Source organism: Ambystoma mexicanum, chromosome 11 (genome assembly GCF_040938575.1).
Source record: "Ambystoma mexicanum isolate Mex_15411 chromosome 11, UKY_AmexF1_1, whole genome shotgun sequence".
Taxonomy (NCBI): domain Eukaryota; kingdom Metazoa; phylum Chordata; class Amphibia; order Caudata; family Ambystomatidae; genus Ambystoma; species Ambystoma mexicanum.
The window spans coordinates 156,610,681-156,632,204 of record NC_090934.1 but is presented as its reverse complement, the minus strand read 5'-3'; the positions used below and the strand labels follow the sequence as shown (position 1 = coordinate 156,632,204).

Here is a 21,524-nt window from a genome sequence, read left to right as displayed (position 1 = left end):
ACACAGACTGCACCATGGATTCCTGAGCCAATATCAGAGCTGTAGATATAAAGGAGGCGAGGGACCGTGTGCTACAAATCCTGTGTTTCTAGACAGGCTTAGAGAGGGCTGTCAGAGTTTCTAAGCTCTGGTTACATTCACCATTAAACGGGGTAATATTACCCAGATAGTTTCAGGTGGTTTAGCGAGTTCTAAATAATATTTTTAAAATGGTTCCTTTTGCAACTCCCTTTGCGCTTAGACCCCTGTGCAGCAGCAGGTGCAAAACGGATCTCCGTTCCTTCCCTGTCCCTCCACCCACCTCCCCTCCCCCCTGCTGACTTTCTGGAATATACCCCAGAAGACCCCATCTCCCAGCCCTCGTGTTCCAGAGCATACCCCCAGAAGCCGTGTCTCTCTATCGCCTCCTGCCTCCACTCCACAGTCCGCTTCGCCCCCTCCCTATATCCCAACCAATGCCGCTCCCCACTCACTGCTCCTCCTCCAGTGCTGCCCCGACTTGCTACCTTTGTTACATGCATAGCGTACTATAAGGGGTACACCAGCCCAAGGAATGTCCCTGTGAAACAGGGGGATTTCCATATGTGTTTATGATAGGTCATGGACAGTCCACCACCCGTGCGGGAAAGACGGGGTCCTTGAGAGATTGGGCCACTGTTACTGCTTTGGTGTAGCTGGAAATAAACTGAGATTGTGCCACAATAGTTACTAAATAGCCGAAAGAGTATGGAAGAAGGCCTCACCTTCTTCTGGATGCAGCCATTTCCGATGCCCCAAAAGAGAATATTGGCAGGGCACCCTCACACTGGTTTGCCAAAGCTCCTCCATCCGCAGTCGGTAGAGGTTGACTCCTAAGCTGGTCTATATGGTTCCCCTGAAATACATCTTTGGCAAACAACACGGAGAGCTTCCAATCAATTTGATTGATTCTGCGCACTGTCACACTATAAGGCCCTCCAGAGAAATAAACACAGACTTCTCACTGCTTGTGTTTACTTTCCTTGCATCCTTCAGGATAGCGTTGGACTAAAGACTAAGGGGTCACTTTACTGAGATATCCAACAAAGGTCTATCTAACCAAATGGTGGTCAGAGTGGGATACCAAATAACTAGCTCTGGGGTCGTTTGTAACTATGACTACCTGATGGGCTGCATTCAAATGTAAGTTTTTTTCCTCTCACAGATCAGATCCAGGCGCTTGGTGGTGGACATTCACCCCCGCCTTGAAAAACATCAAAAATTGTCTCCCCCAAAAATATCACCTATGGCCGTTCCCCACGACCATATATACGGCGCTATTTTTGGTGGGGATAATATGTAGTGAGACCGTCTGCACTTATCTGAGGGCTCCTTCTCTCGTATTCCTGCTCTCTTCTTCTTCTACTTTGTTACACTTGCACACTTCTGCTCCCTGGGGTTGCCACTCCCCTACAGCCAATGTTCACTGCTTTCCCTCTCTATAGTTGAAGGTGTCTAGCACTCCGTGCCCCCACACCTTTTTATCTTTTCGCCTTTACTCCTGCCTCCAAACCCTTTGCTGTCTGTGGGTTTTGTGATCTCAGCAGCTTTGCCCATGTTTTGTGTGTTACTCCACCCCCTCCAGTTTTCACTCCTCCTCTCGTGGGGTCCTTTGTACGCTTTTCGTCCTGTCCTTTGGTTGGTCATCTCTCGCCACTTTTCAATGTCCCTCTTTCTTTTCCCTCTGCGGGTTTCTTTTAGCATCCTCCCACCTATTTCTTTCTATGGGTGCTTCTTCTTTTCCGTATTTGGAGTCTCGCAACCCTTTGTCCTTCAGGTTCGCTATTTTTGCCTTCCTTTGGCATTTGCAGCATCTATTTTGTATCCCTTTTCTCTTCCTTCATTTTGCTCATTCTCAATGTTTCCTCTTTCGGGTGTCTCTCGACTTCTCATTTCGCCTTCTCCCCCTATTGTGCACCTCCTTTGCCCTCTTCTGCCTCCCCCTTGCTGCTCCACCACTCACCACTTCTGTCCTTTCCTTTCTTTTTCCTTCAGGCTAGCACCTAATACTCCAACATGTCCCTCGTCATCACACTGAAACACTCTTTACACTTCTCTTAGCCTCCTTGTTCGATGTTCCGTTTTTTTACCTTCTGCCTCCCTCTATATATACACTCTTTTGCTTCTCCTCTCTCCTCTCCACCCTGCGTTCCTTCTACCATTCCCTTCTTCTTACGCCATACCTTCTGATAGCCTTCCAGTAGTCCTGTCTCCTGGCCTCCTGTCTAGTCTCTTGCCCGTTCCGTTTTCCCTTCCTTTTATTCTGACCCTCCTTCTCTTCCACCCATGCACGTATGTCATACCAACAAACTCATTCCATGCAGGTACTACAGCTCAGGGATTTGCCACACATTTCCCAGCCTCTACTGCCTCGAACTACAAGCGTCAGTACCTGACTTCCATATGGATACCCGCCAGCCAAAGATGCTAAAGCACACGGCAGCCATCTTTGGGTCAGGCAGTTTCATCAAGGGGCATCCTAATTTCCTAATGCTTCTGTGACACGCCCTGGTCCCTTAAAATGCCTCTATCCTCCCTTACCTCATGGGCCCCTTCTGCCCTTGAATAGCCATCTCTGCAATTCACTGTGCTGCCAGCCATCGTGCCAGCAGGAACCATCACACAGACCGCTCCTACTCACTCCTCGCTGGCCTATGGCAATTTGGGATGTCCATACCTCTGAGATCTTCACTTGACTCCCTTCTCTAATGTTCGTGACCAAGCCATTTGTCAAGCAGGTAAGAATCCTGACATAATAATTTGGCATTCTGTCTCACTTCTCTCAAAGCGGCCAATCCCTCTGCATCCAGGGTGACCCCCCTTTATGAGACCTCCTTCTTGTCCCCCTATAGATCTGGCCCTTTGTCTTCCTTGCAGCACACAGACACCCAGAACTGCGGTGGGACAAGCTTACCTTTGCACTGTTTTGAAAAGATTCCAGCAGGCACCCTGGCTCCCACAGTCCTGGAAAACTCCATGCCCAGTGAAAGGCTGGCCCGGCCCATTACGTACAATTCAGACAGGTGCAGATCGCGTATTTCAAGAGTTCAAGAACATGTTGAAGGAAGAGGTCTTCTGCCCTTTGTCCTGGCTCACAAGACTCACAGTCCAAAATGCAAGCACCAAAAAACCATATGGTGTAAAATGTGGTAATACATTGGCTTAGGATAGAAGTATTGGGCTGAAGCCCAGAACAATGTGCACATCTTAATGTTGTGCCATTGGTCTATACTGATGCTTAATGTGTGTCTGTGCTCTTAAATTTTCCAAAAAGACTGTGCCTCGATAGGTAAAATATTTAACCTACTCTAATTCCTCCAAATTAAGGGTTAATAGGGGATGCAGATCTCCTGAACCCAACAATGAACCCTCTTGACTTGTTGGCCTTTATTGGAAGCTCCCTTCAAGAACATTCCATAGCCATAAATGAAGCTCTGCAACACTCTGGGGGTCTCTTGCTTTTGATATAGCGGTATCCGCATAGCCGAGCAGGGGCAACCTAATGCCCCCTGCCACTGGAATGCCCACAGGTTTCTCAACTAATATGCTTTCAGTTCCATGTAATAATGTCCCCGCAAAAATGGCCCCTACCAAGAAATGTACCGTTTTTTGCGGAGACATTATTACATTGAACATGCGGGGGACACCCCCATAATCCCAGTTTTTTTTTTTTTTTTTTTAACGGGAGCAGGGGACATCCCTGCAACCCGTTCCCATACATAATGTCCCCATATGTAATGTCGCCAATGGCTTTTCCCAGCAGCATTATGTTTGGGGACATTATTACCTGATACCATTCTACTTCCAGGTTCTTGGTTTCAAGATCATCAATTCCATAAATCAAACAGATGTTGTTGTGTTTTACATTGTACACTGGCTTCAATTGTGTTACCCTCCAGCAAGAGGAGGTCGGAAAAGCGTATGAAGGAACATGGGTTTAATAGCGTGAACATATTAGAGTCCATGTGCAGCCCTAGCCCTGTCGGTTGCCATGGAATCACAGTGTTGGGGATCAGCAGGTGGGCTCCCTACAACTGGAACAATTACCCGCAAACAGGGGTATATATTGTTGAAACGGGCAAGAAAACCAAAAGAATTGCAATTCCTTGAGGAGAAGCAACCTTTTCAGAAACCTTGAAGCACTCACTAGAGTAAATCACGAAGTCGCCCATCGCTGTGCCACACCTGACTGATTCTCATTGAAATGAATGTGGCCCGTCATTGCCAAGTGCAAGTATGTCCATGGCGTGTCAATTACCATTAAGCTGCATGGTGACATGCAAACCAGAAAGAAAGATGAAGGTAGCTCAGTGGGTATAGCCGCATAGCGCCCCGATGCCTTGTTGGCCTTGGTCTTGCGCTTTATAAATCTCATTGCATTAGAAGGGTAGGAGAGCATACACACATTCCCAGTCAGGAGCACTCGGACGGGAGTGTCCTTGTAGTGATGAGATATCCAAATGACACCACACTCGGCAATTGCAAGATGGAAGAAACACGCTGCCTGTGCTGCGGGAGGACGCACCCTAGTTTTTTTAGTTTACCAAATTTAGGATTAAAAACCATGAAAATGCATTTTGTTATCATCAACAAACACCCCCCCCTTCCCAAAAAGAACAGGAAGAGAACAAGGGTTAGTGTAGTTTGGGGTAGGATACAGGCCTGTTGGGGCTCGAATAAGGCCTTCCCAGAAATGCTTGCATGCTGACAAGATGTTTCAGGCGCTCCTTCTCCTTAACCCCTTAAGTACCAAGGAGTATGCTCGTCCTTTTTGCATAGACTTACATAATAGCCTGGCAGTAAAGGCCTACATGCTACTTCCTAAAAGTGTTTTGTCATTGTGTTCTTTACACACCAAGGCAACCAATGGCCGTACAGGTTACTCCCACCCTACATCTTCCATTCCCAGAGGGTTTTGCCCATTTTCATGATACATAGCAAACTTTATAATTACCTCTTACCTCATCTATTAAAACCAATAGGTTATGAAATATTCTATCGTTCTATTAAGATGCCTCCAGGCTTGGCACGCTATACAAATGTCAAAATAAATAAATGAATAAATAATTTACCAAACGTGGATTATGCTATTATTTCTGGGCTTGCTTCCTGGCTCACGTTGTGTAAACGTTATGGGGTGTTGTGGTAATTCTACTTCAAATGACATTGAATTCATATATGTATTTGTGGGTTAAAGGGGAAAGTGATTTCCAGGAAGTAAATATCCAAGAAGTAATGTATTTCGTTGAAATGACATGGAAATGTTTTAAAGACCCAGTTAAACCGAAGGGATGTGCCTTCATTTGTTATGTTCAAATCTAGTTCGCCCCAGAGGAGAAGGGGATCTACAAAGCCACGGTTTCCGATAATCGAGGAGAAGACGTCAGTGAACTCGATCTCACCAAAGACGGTAGGATTGCAAAAATGTTATCAAAATATTCCATCAAGAAATGGATGAGAACACTTACACCATGTAGCACACTGTGAGAAGACGACACATTTTTAGAATGAGACCATTGCACCCTATCAGCCATTGGCAGTGCTGGAAATGGGAAACATGTACTGGGGGAACTCTCTCATCCTTGGAGGCGCGTGGCCTTAGTGAGGAGGGGCGGGACAAGGGAGGTGGTCCCAGGCTTAGTCACCCAATACAGTATCTCATAATAGAACCCAATCCTGGCGATTTGCATAAAAGCAAAGCGCATTGTGGGAACATAAGTATGTCCTGAATGTTAGTGTTGGGTCTGGGAACAGGGCGGCAGACTTGTTTAGCCAGAGCCCTGCTCTATCGTGTTCCGGCCCATTTCCTGTGCTGACCATTGGCTGTTATGGTTTGCAATGTACTGTAGGAGTTTTCTACATTTTCTTCTGTTCTTTTTGTTTCTCAGGAAATTAGGTAACAGACTCTAAAAGAGAATGTACACTGGCGGCCTGTCCAGAGTGGGCAATGTGGCGCTGCCCTCTCATTATGGGCAGGCCAGCATAGCTATCTTGCATAACACTCCACAACAGTCACCCTCATGCAGAACGGTGACACCAACCCGAAACAAAGACGGTCTTGCAGACCCCCATGGGTAGTGGGGCTCTTTCGACACATGAAGGCCTGCAGAACCTCTTCCCTGCAAGCCCAAGGGGGCACTTGTGAGCCCTTGTTCATGGGTGGGTGGCAGTGAGGGTGTCTCAGGTGTATAGCCCCAGAATTCACAGAAGAATACATACTGAGGTTCTGAAGCTGAGTTTTCATGGCCTCTGATGAGCCATATGGAGGAAGGACTAGGGGAGGAAGATGCGACAAAGAGAAGGGTCTAATACTGCCTGCTAGGGAACCCAGAAACCGAACTTTGGACTAACGTGTGTGTATATAAGCACAAGTGAGGACACACCAGCAACATAAACCTCCACAGCGGGTCCTTGGACTAGAACAGGAAAGCTAGCCATCCAAAGGTTAAGGACAGAGAATAAGAAAAGGGTCTGAATGGCACAAGATGAAATGCAGGATAACGCAAACTAGAGCTCTGGCGAAATACATCACAGAAGGCAGGGAAATCAAGGAGCAAAAGTAAAATCACTGCAAACCGGAAATAAGGGCACTACACACCGGGGAAAAGCACCCTGCAGACTAGGAGCAATAGCCATCAGACTGGAAATAATGGCTCTGCACTCTGGGAACAATAAGTCAACAGACTTGCAACAATGGCTCTGCAGACTGGGAACAATAGCTCTGCAGACTGGCAATAATGGCTCTGCACTCTGGGAACAGTAACGCAACAGACTGAGAATAATAGCTCTGCAGACTGGCAATAATGGCTCTGTACTCTGGGAACAGTAACTCAACAGACTGGGAACAATTGCTCTGCAACCTGGGAAGAATAGATCTGCATGCTTGTGAAAAGGGTTCTGGGGTCTGGGAGGACTAACTCTGGTGACTGGGAACAATGTTTTTTCTGACTGGGAGCAAGGGCTCAGCAGACAGTGAAGAACTGCTCTGCAGACTGGCAATATTGGCTCTGCACTCTGGGAACAGTAACTCAACAGACTGGGAACAATGGCTCTGCAGACTGGCAATAATGGCTCTGCACTCTGGGAACAATAACTCAACGGACTGGGAACAATTGCTCTGCACTCTGGGAACAATAACTCAACAGACTGGGAACAATGGCTCTGCAGACTGGAAATAATGGCTCTGCACGCTGGAACAATAACTAAACAGACTGGGAACAATGGCTCTGCAGACTGGAAGAACTGATCTGCAGGCTTGCAATAAGGGTTCTGGGGTCTGGGAGGACTAACTCTGGTGACTGGGAACAATGGTTTTGCTGACTGGGAGCAAGGGCTCGGCAGACCAGGAAGAACTGCTCTGCAGACTGGCAATAAGGGATCTACCGTCTGGGGAAAAGGGTTCAGCAGAATGGGAAGAATAGCCCTGCAGGTTTGCAATAAGGGGTCTGGTGTCTGGGGGGACTAACTCTGCAGACTGTCAACATGGGATTTGCAGTCTGCGAGCAATAACTCAACAGACTGGGGAAAAGTGCTATGCAGAACCGGAAGAATAGCTCTGCAGGTTTGCAGTAAGGGTTCTGGAGTCTGGGGGAATAACTGCAGACTGGCAAAACGGGATTTGCAGTCTGGGAACAATAACTCAACAGACTGGGGAAAAGGTCTCTGCAGACTGGGAAGCAAAACTATGCAGGTTTGCAATAAGGGTTCTGGAGTCTGGGGTAATAACTCTGCAGACTGGCAACACAGGATTTGCAGTCTGGGAACAATAACTCAACAGACTGGGGAAAAGGGATCTACAGACTGTGAGGAATAGCTCTGCAGGTTTTCAATAAGGGTTCTGGAGTCTGGGGGAATGACTCTGCAGACTGGCAACACGGGATTTGCAGTCTGGGAGCAATAACTCAACAGACTGGGGAAAAGGGCTCTTCAGACTTGGAAGAATAGCTATGCAGGTTTGCAATACGGGTTCTGGAGTCTGGGGGAATAACTCTGCAGACTGGCAACACGGGATTTGCAGTCTGGGAACAATAACTCAACAGACTGGTGAAAGGGCTCTACAGACTGGGAGGAATAGCTCTGAAGGTTTCCAATAAGGGTTTTGGAGTCTGGGGGAATGACTCTGCAGACTGACAACACAGGATTTGCAGTCTGTGCACACAAACTCTGCAGACTGGGAACAAGGGCTTTGCTGACAGGCAATAACGGCCCTGGAGTCTGGGAACAATAAATCTGTGCCCGGTTCTCGCGGTGCACGGTCATGTGTAGGTGAGCAATCGTGGTTCATAGAGTTGGATGATGATTTGTATACATAAGACTAATGGGCCGGATAAGTCAGGCCTGTAGGTTCATGGGTCAGAGTGTATGAGTTGGTGAGAGTCAGAGTTGTAAAATTAATCAGAGTTTCCATTGGAAATAGATCCTGTCCCTTTAAATGGAGCGGAAAATATCTCAAGTATGATTGGTTCATCATTTCTTCCCTGCTGAGAGCATCCTGCACTACCTTTCATCATTAGTTCTGGGGCCAGCAGGTCCCACTTGTCTGGGGCTCTAACACAAAGACCCCCAAATCCTTTCAGAATACCTTTTGGGAAGCAGCATAATTCCACCAAGACTTTTTACCAGTCTGGTGGGAACTTCCAGACTTATTTTTAGTTTGATATCTCATATGCTTGAATTTGGAAATTGAATGAATGAATTGAACTTCAAGGTGAGAAATCGTAGAGCAAGCGCAGAAGATGTGTTTGTGGAATCAGTTTTTTATAAACAGCATCTGGCAGCATTACAAAGTTTCACTGAGTATCTCCTCTAGGTGAATCGGAACAAGAAATTGAGGGAGCGTTAAACGCATGGGCGGGAGCGCGCATCAAGCGAAATACCTAAAGGTGTAGGCACGGTGTACCATTATTTGAAGGTGCGCGCATAGGCCTCTGTCTCGTTTGGAGATGAACTAGCGTGTAGCAAGTAAATTGAATTGCGTGAGCGCATGCACAAGACACTGGCGAAGAAGTGCAAACTGCAGCCAGAGCAAAGCTGCTCCGGGTCTGAGCCGTGGCAAGCAGCGCAGTACAGTAATGACAAGGATTTATTTCTAAGTATCCTGTATAGACAGTATGCTAAAAAAGGAGAGAGCGAGTAGCGTAGAACTGCAACCAACACTAGTAACAAGTCAAGTGTCCTAATCTTTAGCTACAATTGCAGGGAGTCCAATTGAAATGTCTTTAGTCCGTTTTTAGTTTGGGTTTAATTTACGCAGGAAGTAGTTGGAATTTATAGGAAAGAAGTAGGTATAAGGAGTGGAGTTACTAAAAGAAAAGAAATAGAAAAATGAGGAAGAGCCGTAAGTGTCATGGGTAACTACACAATACTTTCCTGCAGAAAAGAAAGCTTATAGGAAACATTGACCCTGCCTCCAAACTCATACGAGGCAATAGAGAGGGAACCTTGGGAGCTGGGAGAGAGGCTTGGAAAGTGAGAATAGTAAGTACTTCTTTGATACAAATAATGGGGGGGGGTTCACGATCGCCCATGAGGGATGTTGGCTAGGACCTGACACTGTGTAGACTGGAAACAAGGACTCTGCAGACTGGCAATACGGGCTCTGCAGTCTGGGCATAATAGTTCTGCAGGCAGGCAATAAGGGCGTTGCTGACCGGGCACAACCCACTGGGAGACTGGGAATAGGTTCCCCGGGTATTGAGAACAAGTGCAGAGCCGGCTGAGAACAAGGGAACTGCGAGCTGACAATAAGGGTACTGCGGGCTGAGAACAAGCAATCTCTGGGCTACAGAAAAGGGCAGATAATGGGCAAGGGCACTGGTGGGTGGAATGGATTGTCCTGGGTAAAGCCTCTAGAGACTAATAGCAGAATAGCATAACTGACGTCTAGGGGGCAAGAGAAATCAAATGTGTAGAAGGCGTACATCAGGCTCCAAGCAGCAAACGGGGGCTGTAAACTAGAAGCGGGCACAAGTGGCAGAAGCAGCAACAGGATCTCAGCAGGAAAACAATGGTTAACTGAAAGGGAGGTGGGGCGGGTAATCGGGGAACATTTTCGATGCAAGCTAAAAGAGCTCCTGTGGCCACCTGCTGAAGCACACCATGTGCTGAAACGCGCCTGATGACAACCTTCCTCTTCCCTCTATGAGCCTTGGAAAGTGAAGGAGAAACCGACGCCCTGGATTGACTACCTCTCTTTCGGTAGCTGTGCCCTTTTCACCTGCTCAAGAAATAGAAGTAGTAGTTTTCAGGATGTAATTTAGAATCCTCCAGCTATTCAGAATCACCAGCCATTGCATTATGTAACCTATTATGCAATACACAATTGCCTACCCTTTCCAAAAGAAATGCAAAGACACCCATGTGCAGGAGTAGAGCTCAGTATTGACTGTCTTTCAAACCACAGCTAGTCCTAACATGGCTCCCCCTAGTGGTGAAACCTATGACAACATAGATCATTCTGACAGCCCTTTTACGGTTCTAGGTCAGTTGGTCGAAAATATTTGGTCGACGGGACAATTGATCGACACCATTTGGTCGAATGCCAAATGGTCGAATTTATTATTTTTTTTTTTACCCCTTTTTTTGGTTTTTTTTGGGGGGTCCCCCACCCAACCCCCTTTTTTTTCTTTTTTTTTTTTTTCCTCACACGAAAACCCACAAAACACATATATAAATTAAAAAAAAAAAATTCGACCATTTGGCATTCGACCAAATGGTGTCGACCAATTGTCCCGTCGACCAGTTTGTTGTCGACCAATTGACCGGACACCCCCTTTTACATGTTTCATTGAGATCTATTCTTTCCTGTTTTCAGGGTTTATATCTTTTTCTTCTGCATTTGTTTACCAGCGTGTTCCCATATATTTTCCACACAAGCAGAATATTGCTCTTGTTAAAAGTATAACATTTGGCACAAGCTTTACAATCCTAAGTGGCTAGCAGTTCACTTGCATCCTCTTCATTATATTCAGAAACCCCATTCCTTGGCTTCAATGCAAGTTTAGGGAAAGGCTGGTCTCCAATCAATGAAACTGCAGAAAAAACAATTGAAGCCAGTCTTTCCATAAAAATAGGGTAATGCACGATCTGAACGTACCATGCTTTGAAGATCGCTTATCTATCTCCCTTGTTTCCCCTGCTTGCATGGTGGCACCTGAATGCACTTGGAAAAACTGCAGAATCGCTGTCAGGCCTATTTGCTGTTATCTACACTGTTAATTGTATTATATGCACTTACTCTGCCTGGGCAGACTGGTTCAGAAATTCAAGGGCTCGGAGTGACTGTTGTTTTTGCCCCTTGTTCCCTCCCTCCATGAGCGCTTTGAAACACTTGCTTTGTGTATAGGCGCTATAGGCGCTTTACAAATAAACATTACCATACCAAAGCCGTCAGTGGACTGCGCAAAGTTAAAAATGCTGTGGAAAGCACAAGGTATGCAGTAGAGAAATACGGGCATAGTGAGGTGCATTACTTAAATGGGTGGTGGCTGAAAAGGGTGTACATACACATTTTCTACAGTGAAAGTACAGGGCCTGAAGCAATGAATGGCAAGAGAACGATATCAGTTTCCTACAGGTAAACTGATCCGTGAGCTTGACAGACATATAAATAATATGAGCTCACCACACAAAATTAATAAGGGCATGCTCCTTGCAGGCTCCTTCCATCGCCATCAGTGCTGCAGGCCTCTCCCTGCCACAGTAGTTATGAGTGCAAACACACACACACACACACACACACACACACACACACACACACACACACACACACACACACACACACACACACACACACACACACACACACACACACACACACACACACACACACACACACACACACACACACACACACACACACACACACACACACACACACACACACACACACACACACACACACACACACACACACACACACACACACACACACACACACACACACACACACACACACACACCCCCCCCCCCGCCCCCCCCAGCAGAAGACCTGAACACTGAGTTTGTCTGGCTTATATTGAGAAGCAAACATTTGATCCCAGTTGGGCTTTGCCAGGTTTTATCATTTTAAACCTCATCAAGAAAAGCCTGTGTATATGCTATTGTTAAGCACTGTTGATTTAATGTTGGTGCTGGTTCATTCCTCTACTGCAGATACCTCAACTGAGAGCAGTATTGGGACCAGAGTTAGGAAAAACGAAGGCTTGCACACCTCTTCAGATAGAGTAGCTAGGGAGGAAAAAGTATAGCAAGCATGTACAAATATTCTTTAAAGTAAAAAGGATTTCCCTCTTTTAAAAGCGTGGGTACGGCTGAGTGTCCGTAATTGTAGCAACATTCTGATGATATACGTACAGGCGAATATAGAGGTGTAGTTTACATTTTAAGTCTAAAAAAGCTGGCGTGTACAGTGGTGCATTTACAATCTCAAATATTCAGTAAGTAACATTGTGGATAAAATGTGTCTGCATGAATAAATGCTGACGGGATGTATTTCTTTTTCATACCTTTCTAGGATACGATGAGGTCCTGAAAGCCCTTTGCAGAATGAGTGGTAAGTCGTTTGTAAATTCCCCATCTTACTCATTGATAAAAGGGAATCGGAAAAGTGGTGATGTACATATCACAATGAAGACGCATGTAGAGAATACATTTTAATCACCTCACCAGTGAACTCTCCAGCTGATGATTTGCTCAGATGTGATCATAATGCATCGGTTACCTGTTTGCCATCTTTTCCATGAGTGTTCCTTTTTATGTCATGGCCCAATTTAAGGCATCGAATATGCATAGGGGATTTTAGATATTCTATCATGGCCATATTTAATTTAGTTCGTCACTCTTCGACTTTTACATGGACATGCTGCTCAGCAGAGAGTTTGTTTCACCTGTGACCCCACCCCCCTTCTGCTTTGGCCCGTGTTTCTTTCTTTTTTTTTTGCATTATTCTTTCAATTTCAGCGATTTCCTCACCATTTCTCGTGCCCCCTGTTCCCCTCCCCAGCAACCCCGTAGTCTTCCACTTACTTGCCTCCCAACCCTCCCCCCACTGTCCTGTGATAGGCTACGAGGGTCTAGCCCCATTGTAGACTCCTTGAGTGCACTTTTACATGGACGTGCTGCTCAGTGGTGAGTTTGTTTGGTGTGCCCACACATTCGCCCCCACCCCCGTCTGCATTGGCCCATGTGTCCTTCCTTTTTTTGTTGCATTATTTTTTAAATTTCAGTGCTTTCCTTGCCATTTCTCATGCCCCCTGTTCCCCTCCCCACAAGCCTCCTAGTCTTCCACTTCCCTGTCACCCATACGTTGCACCGCCCCGTGATCGGGCCCTGCCCCCTTTTAGTTTAATCTCCTAGGGTAGCTTCTGCCCAGGCAGCCCTCAGCTAAGGGTCAGAGGCAAAGGGCAGCACCCAACCACGCAGCTCCTCTCTGTGTTTGTCTGGGTTCACCTGGGAAACCTGCTGCAGTCAACCAACAGTGACTCATAAGGTTCGTGTGGTCTGGGCAGGGAGTACAGCCATTACTGTACCCCAGTAAAACCTCACCACTCTTACTTCAGAGTTTAGATTCTCTGTCACTCATTTGCAACCACCCCATGGATCATTCTTGTTATTTCATAGCGAGCATGTAGTGAATAGTTGGAGACAAGAAGGAAGGCCAAGACCCCTTTTTTATGTATTGGGGGTCAACGAAAATGTAATGGGAAGCTTGCCAACCAAAGGGAAACATAATCAGGCCAACGAAACTGTCACAACTCCTTGAAAGTCAATTTTACACATACTGACGGTGCTAAGACTCTCAGCTCTGGCGTCCAGGTACCAGTCATTAGAGCTTGTGGAGGTTACCCTTCCTTCTTCTGCTCTGGTGTTGCATGCTCAGAGGTTTATCCTCCCACTTCTTTGGCTTCTCGTTGTAAGTATTTTCTTGCCGACTGCGGGTGCAGGCCCCTCAGTGTTGGCTCTCATATTCACATCCCAGTCTCAGCACTACCTCCCTCTACTCAGGTGTCATGAGCTCACAGTTTTGCTGCGCCCTCTTCTTTTGCTGTTTTTAGGTGTGGGGTTCACAGGGTTCCGTACCCTGGGACTACAACAGTTCAAATAAGAAGTTCAGAGGCATGAAATCGCTGGCATAGAGGAAAGGGAAAGCTAGAAACCTTACCCCCTCCTTCTCTTTAAAGTGAACCTGTTTTGATTCTCTTCCCACCATCTGGGTGTGCATAAAGCTGACCTGGCCCACCGGAACCTGCCTACCCTGGCTGGCCAGGGCCTGAGGTTTCTCTTGTTCATTCCTGATCCTGCCTCATCGTCAATGTATCTTCATCTCCTCTGAATAACTCTCCCCTGATGTCACATCTATTACTGCAGCCATGTTGGACTCCCTTCGTAGGCATGACTGAATAGGGAGAAGCTATTTTTTTGTAATCTGGCTGTTTGTTTACTTGGCATAAGTGAAGGAACTTTCGGGTTGTCTGGCTTTCATCTTGGGCTGACCCTGAGTTCTCCATAGGTTTTGCAATACACTCCCATACCCCAGGTCCACGAACCAGCGCAGGCTTCTGTTGTTTCTGGCAGAGTACACAGTTACTGTGAATGTGTTTGTGAACTTGCACATGGACTCCCTGGGTGTGTTGGAGCTCCCCAACAGGTCCACAAGTGCCAAGGGAGGATGTACAAACCTGTGCAAGCCTGTGAACTTAACACATGCTTGCTGGCAGAATTAGGGATGTGGAACATGGCAGGTACTTCAGGAAGATGGTGTTCTGTGGGATTAGACGGGGAAGCGTCCCAGTGTGGTTCTCTCCTGCCAAGCAGCCTGGAAAATTAGAGACTGTGCCAAAGATCCCTGCTCTTCTGCCCCCGGGCCCGTCATCTACAGGGTTTGAGAGGTACCCCACCCCCTAAGGCCAATCTCTCAACCTGTCCATGAAGCGAGGCTGGGTCACATGGCACAATCAATGTTAACCAGTATACATAAGTGATTGGTGTTATTCTGTCATTGCTATATCGAGTCTATTTGTCAATGATATATTATTTCAGTTTGAGGTTCGCGTTAGATCCACTGAACGGGAAGTTCATTTTATTCCAATGCCCAAATCGACCAATAAACATAGGAGGTTGTTGCTAGGCTACCATGCCTCTACCTAGTTCTTGCATTTGCATTCATGATGTGTTATTTCATAGAGTTCAAAGTCCACATCTCCCATCAGTTCTTTGGCTATTCACCTTTTCAGAGCAGCTGTTTTGTAGACCTGGTCATCCTGCACAATATTGAGCCATTTGAAAGGGCTTTCCTCCTTGCTTGGACCTAGGAGCATTGTAGCCAGATCTTACATTGCAGCAAGGCTTGTGGTGGTGTCCTTTGATCATGATTCCATTTTGAATCTTTTTTTCCTAGGCATGTTATAATTTACTAATTGAATAGCAAGCATTGAATTATTTTTGGTCAAGTGTATGTCATGTGTGAAGCTCTTGTAGTAACGATGGCAACTGTATACCGTGTACCTAACTCTACCTCTCTGGATTCTCCCTTTTTGTTACCAGGCTTGTCTGCGTCCCCTCTGCAAGTTCAAAGCACTGCTGAAGGCATAAAACTGTACAGCACAGTGAAGTTCTTTACAGACGCCATGAAACCAACCTGGTACCACAAGTATGTTCACGGTCTAATTATCCCTATACGTCTGCATTGTGGCTATGTCTACACTGACCAGTCAGGCCTCCCAAAAGGAGTGTGAGCTTGGCATAATTTCCCCATAGAAGATGGGAGGGCTAGTGGATACCTGGCTGGCCTTTTCATCCATCTTACAGCAAAGGGTTGTAATTACACCTTCGAAAGCTGACTACACACTTTGCGATTCTGGGCAAATTACTTTGTCTGCATGTGCCCCTTAAACATACTCAATGAACGGTCGCAAAACTGTAACTCGATAGCTAAAGCCACTCTCTCAAAAGTGTACCTACTCTGCCATTGTGTATCCCATACGTGAAAGGGCATACAGCACTATTATACTGTATCAGTGGTGGATTAGCTTTTTACAAATGCTTAAGTAACATACCATGTACCAACCTGTCCTTCACAACCATTCCCGATATCCATGATCTAGTCTCAGCTGGACCCTACTCCCCCAAACTTTGTATCTACAGAACCTCATGATTGAGCTGCCTCTGCTATGATAGATGTTCTCCATGGTGTTTGGCCAAAGTTACATCAAGCCACTAAAGAAAGTCTTGTTTCTCCCTTATTTTATGAATTTGTAAAAATATTTCTTATTTAAAATGTTGTAGTCCCAATAAATAAAGTGTATAGGGCACTTAATTTGGCATACATGTCAATGGACAGTTTGGGGATAATATTCTGAAAAGATTTATATTTCACATATAGTCACTTCAGAACATGGAACTCTTGCTCCACTGTTAGCCTTTTGGATATACCTAATTGTTATAATCTTATTGTCTTAGTTATACTGTGAATCTCCTGTTAGGTATTCAAGAGGGACTGGGGGTCACACTCCAAGCTCACCAGTCCAGCTTCCAGGGCCCAACAAACTCTCCCCCAGTGCACAGATGGAGGACTCATCCAAGGGCACGGTATAACTGTCGTTTATTACACAAACAGACAGGGATCATACAGGACATTCGAAATCTCCTGGTCTCACAGCTCCTAAGCCCATGCCAGGTCATTTTGTTTCATTTCTGCGTCACAACGTGGGGCTCTTCCACAAAAACGTACTAGAAGACAGGATTGGGTAGTAGTGTTGGTAGTGTCTATGCACGGTGCCTATAGATATTACTTTAAAGGTTCTCACATTTCAGGTGGCGTGCCTGCCCCTTCCCCAAGAAACTATCTATTACATTGTTGCAGGTTCGCAGGATTACCATTGACCCTTACCCTCTGCCATCCACTCCTAGATTTCTGTTCCCTGATTGGCTGAAGCTGGTCTCCCCAGGCCCAGTTCTCAGTGGTCCATGCACCTTCTCAAGGTGATGAGAAAGACTATGGGCCTCATTATGACCCTGGCGGTAGCTGTGCCGGTGAAGCTGGCACGGCTGCTGCCAGAGCAATTTTGTTCCGGCATCCGGGAATGGGCAATTACCGGAGCATTACAGCCCTGGCAGACCCGGTAATTGCCCCTTCCCGTGCACCGGAAAATATTACTCCCCATTCCCATTTGAGTCCCATTGGACTCAATGGGAATGGGGGGGACAGATGCACCGGCACCATTTATGAATGGTGCCGGTGCATCCGTCAAGGTCTGCGAGCAGGTGCCTTTCCACCCACCAGGTCAGACCTGCCAGGAAGACAGGCACCCGATCACATACTCGTAGTTTGCTAGTCCGGTAACAACGATTGTTACGGGACCGGCAAACTTATAATGAGGCCCTATATATTCCCAATGTAACCATTAATGGCCACCACTTTTGCCTATGAGAGTGCCCTCAGCATTGCAAAATTGTTAATGATTCCATGTTTCACTTTATGTCTGTGTTGCTGACAATCATTCGACTTCCCACCGCGGGTGAATGACCATTGTCTTGCTCGGCCGCATCACGTGATTGAGGACTGCTAAATCAAGCTCTCTGGTCTGCATTTTATGAGGATTTCTTCTGCTCTTCTGCAGATGGCTCAGTGTCGCTTAGCTTCGGGATGTGCTGTTTGTCTCTGCCCTCGCCTGCTGTTCTGTGCAGTCTAGTACTGCTTTTCTTCATCTCTCGTCCTGTGGCTTGTGGCCTCATGTATCCTCATAAAAGTTATACTTTGATTTCTATATATCTATACCGTGCTATGTTTCCTATAGGTTAGTAGTATTAGGTTCTTCCAGGCCTCTTATACAATCCTGTATTTCTAATCGGATTAGTTGCGATTAGAATCTGCAAGCTTGCTCTACATCTCTTCTTTTGCCTTGTATTCAGCGTTTCTGCACTTGGCTAATGAGAAAAATAATAAAAGCCTTTGACAGTTTGTATATGTATCTGTCCTCTATCTACAGAACTGTATAGGTTGTGGCCTCATGTAACCTCATTATAGTTATACTTTGATTTCTATATATCTATGCCATGCTATGTTTCCTATAGGTTAGTAGTATTCGATTCTTCCAGGCCTCTTATACGATCCTGTAGTTCCATAGGATTAGTTGCGATAAGCGTCTGCAAGCTCTATATCTCTTCTTTTGCCTTGCATTCAGCGTTTCTGCACTTGGCTAATGAGAAAAATAATAAAAGCTTTTGACAGTATGTATATGTATCTGTCCTCTATCTACAGAGCTGTGTAGGCATGTTCTTGGTGTGAGCATGTGTGTGTTTGTGTAACTTCGTGCATGGCTGCAAGTTGAATTCATGACTAACGTTGCTATGTCGTGGTGTCACTAATAACGTCAGCACAATGGTTTTCCGTTGTTAGTCAATCTGATTCATCGAGGCATTTGGATACTTGATCCGGGTAGTGGCACCTGTATCCATAAATACGTTGGGGGTCATTATAAGTTGGGCGGTAAGGAATGCCGGGCACCGGTAAGGAGACCAGTGCCGGTAGTCCCTTACCGCCCAATTCTGAGGTCCCTTAGCAGGAACCGAAAAGGACGTGTGGTCTGACCACACGTCCTTTACGGGTCCGGCTAAGGGCCCAGGGCACTAATAACGGGCCTGCTAATCGCGGGCCCGTTATTAGCGCCTTCCCCATTGAGCCCTATGGGGGCTCAAATGGGAATGGGGAATGGTTCGTTCAATGGGGACTTACCGGGTCCTCCAGGGTTTGAATGACCCGGTAAGTCCCCATTGAACCAGACCGCTACCGGACCCGGTTTGGGAGGCTACCATGGTGCTAATTGCACCATGGCTACCGCCCAACTCGGAATGAGGGTTGTTGACTGGAGAATGTTTGAATGGCTGTCTAAGAGAATATCTTTTCGCATATGTGGATGTCACTGGACACCTGTAGTCTCAGATTCACAACCCGGTAGCCATTCATCCCTGTGAGTCTGATAGAGGGAGTGAGGAAAAGCACTAGGGAAAAGCAGCACTGACTAAAGAGAAACCTTGTAGAGCAACTTTAGACATGAATCAAAGTAGCAATAACGTTCTTGTTCTGTATCTTGAGCTGCTCAGCTTTCCACTCCACGTTCTCCTTTGTATGGTGTTCCCCAAGGCTCTGACCTCGGTCCTCTTTTGTTTTCATTGTATACTATCTCCATTTCTTCTCTCATCTTTTTTCAATCTGTCCTATCACTTCTATGATGATGATTCCCAAATCTTTTTTTCTTTTTCTATGTTCTCTGACTATCTTGATTCTTAAGTTTCTGATGTTCTTGCTTCCATCCAGTCTCGGGTGAGCTCTCACTTCCTTCATCTTAACCCATCTAAAATGAAAGTCCTTTTCTTCTCTCCCTCCTCTCCCACTTTCCTTTCTCCCCCCTCTTTTCTTTCCGTTCCTCCTTTTCAGTTCCCGTTTCTACCTCTACTAGGAATCTCAGTGTCCTCTTTGACGCATCCCTCTGCTATTCCTCCCACATCTCCCTTACTGCGCCTAATAGCTGTCTTGGTCTTTTCAATCTTCATTGTGCTTGTTCTTTTATTTAATTAATTTAATGCCACTAAACTTCTCATCTCTGCTTTCATTTGTTCTCACATTGACTATTGTTCTTCTCTTCTGATTGGACTCCCAGCATCTCGTCTTACCCCTCTACGTTCTATTTATAATTCTGCCATTCGTCTGCTCTTTAATCTCTCTTCCCATTCTTCTTTCTTCCTCACTCTTCGCTGCCTCTATTCCTCCATTTGAATCCCATCTCCAGTTTCATTTACTTTCCATTGTTTTTAAACGTCTTCATGGCCTTGCTCCATCTTATCTTGCCTTTCTAGTTACCATTTATTCCCCTACACAAGCTTTACTCTCTTGTCTACCTATCGTCGTCGTCATTCCCAAACCCCCTAGCGCTTCCTCTTGCTTTTGTTATTTTACACTTCTTGCTCCACTTCACTGGAATCTCTTCCTCCTACTATTCTCTTCTTCTTCCTATCATATTTTCTGTGGTCGCTTGAAGGCTCATTTCCTCTCCTCTTTGTCTAGCGCATAACCTGGTGATGTTTCTTGCCAATCTCATTCTGTAATTTGTGTACCGTTTATCCTTTTGTAAAGGCGCTTTGGTGAAAGCGCGTTATAAATGTCAATAAACACAAATACAAATTACAATTGTATTACCCTCTATATGGACACCTTGATTTCATCAGGTGTTGACGGATAATGCTGGTCTATTTCCAGGATCTGACTGCAAGGACTGGGTTTTCCACACCTAGGCGTGTGCAGTAATTATGTTTCCCTTCTCGTAATATAGGCCCAAGCCCCACTACATGTGTGAATTCCCTAAACTAAACTCTACAATTTGTGCAATGGACATGACTGTCGGATCTAGATGGAAGTCTAGCACTCAGTATAACCAGAGATGGAGCCAATCCAGCTAATTTTTTAAATAAATATACCAGTTACAATTTGTAAAAGAATCCTTTCAAATCATTGCTACTCAAGAAATGATTAATCAGCCTAAGTCTCCAAGTACAAAATGTACAATATTACTCTGATTAAAATGGTATGGTATAGATGAAACTTGGCTACCGGAGTGCAGCCGATTGTCCATGTTATAATGGTGGATTGACTAGCGTGCCGGGGACGTATGATGGGGCATTGGGAGCACTTATTTAATCAAAATTGCTGATGACTTCTCGCAAGACAGATGTATGTTAAGAACTCGGGAGGATAGCTCAGGGGCAATGTGCTCACCTTGGAAGCAAGACGACACAGAGCAGCAACACAGGTTCGATTACTCGGGTTAACGCTTAGAAACATCTGGGTATTAAGTGTGTTATAAATAGACTTTGTGAGTCAGTAAAACAATAAAAAGGTTCTCAACTAAACTAGAAAGTGGCAAATGTTTGTGAACATTTACAAATTAAAGTGCTAAATGCATTCAGTGCTTGAAGTACATTGGAACAAATTGTTCTTATTCAAAAATCTTAACTAGTCATATTGCTCCAATTGCCTCTAATAAATGGCAGAACAAATGTTTAAAAAAAAAACACGCACATCAGGCATCAGCTCTTCTTCAGATAATGAGCCATGGTGCAGTAAAACCAGTTGTTGCAATGTAATGAGGGTCATTAGGACCCTGGCGCTAAGTGGTTAACGGCGCCGTAAAAGGCTGCGGCGCTGTTAAGCACTTAGCGCCTTACTACGAGGTCCCTTTGCGGGACCCGACATGAACGGCTGGTCTGGACCAGCCGTTAAAGTAGAGACCCGCAAAGGGACCTTGCAGGCAATTACGGTACCGCAATTTGCGGTACCGTAATTGCCACCTTCCCCATTCCCATTGAGCCCTATGGGGCAAAAATGGGAATGGGGAAGGGCCATGGGGAAATGGGGAAATACCGCCCCGCCAACCTTGGAATGGGGCGGTATTTCCCCATTTCACCATGACGGACTCGTTACAACACCGGCACCAACCATGGTGCTGATAGCG

General features: G+C 45.8%; 1 protein-coding gene across 2 annotated transcripts in view; it reads left to right on the top strand.

Annotated features, from left to right (window-relative positions):
* The window catches only part of MYOM3 (myomesin 3), a 450,074-nt gene that overhangs the window by 411,684 nt on the left and 16,866 nt on the right, over positions 1-21,524 (top strand). For both annotated transcript variants that reach the window (XM_069622682.1, XM_069622681.1), the window contains 3 exons: positions 5,341-5,428; positions 12,533-12,571; positions 15,562-15,667. In XM_069622682.1, coding sequence (XP_069478783.1) covers positions 5,341-5,428; positions 12,533-12,571; positions 15,562-15,667 — 233 coding nt within the window. The remainder of the gene's footprint in view (positions 1-5,340; positions 5,429-12,532; positions 12,572-15,561; positions 15,668-21,524) is intronic.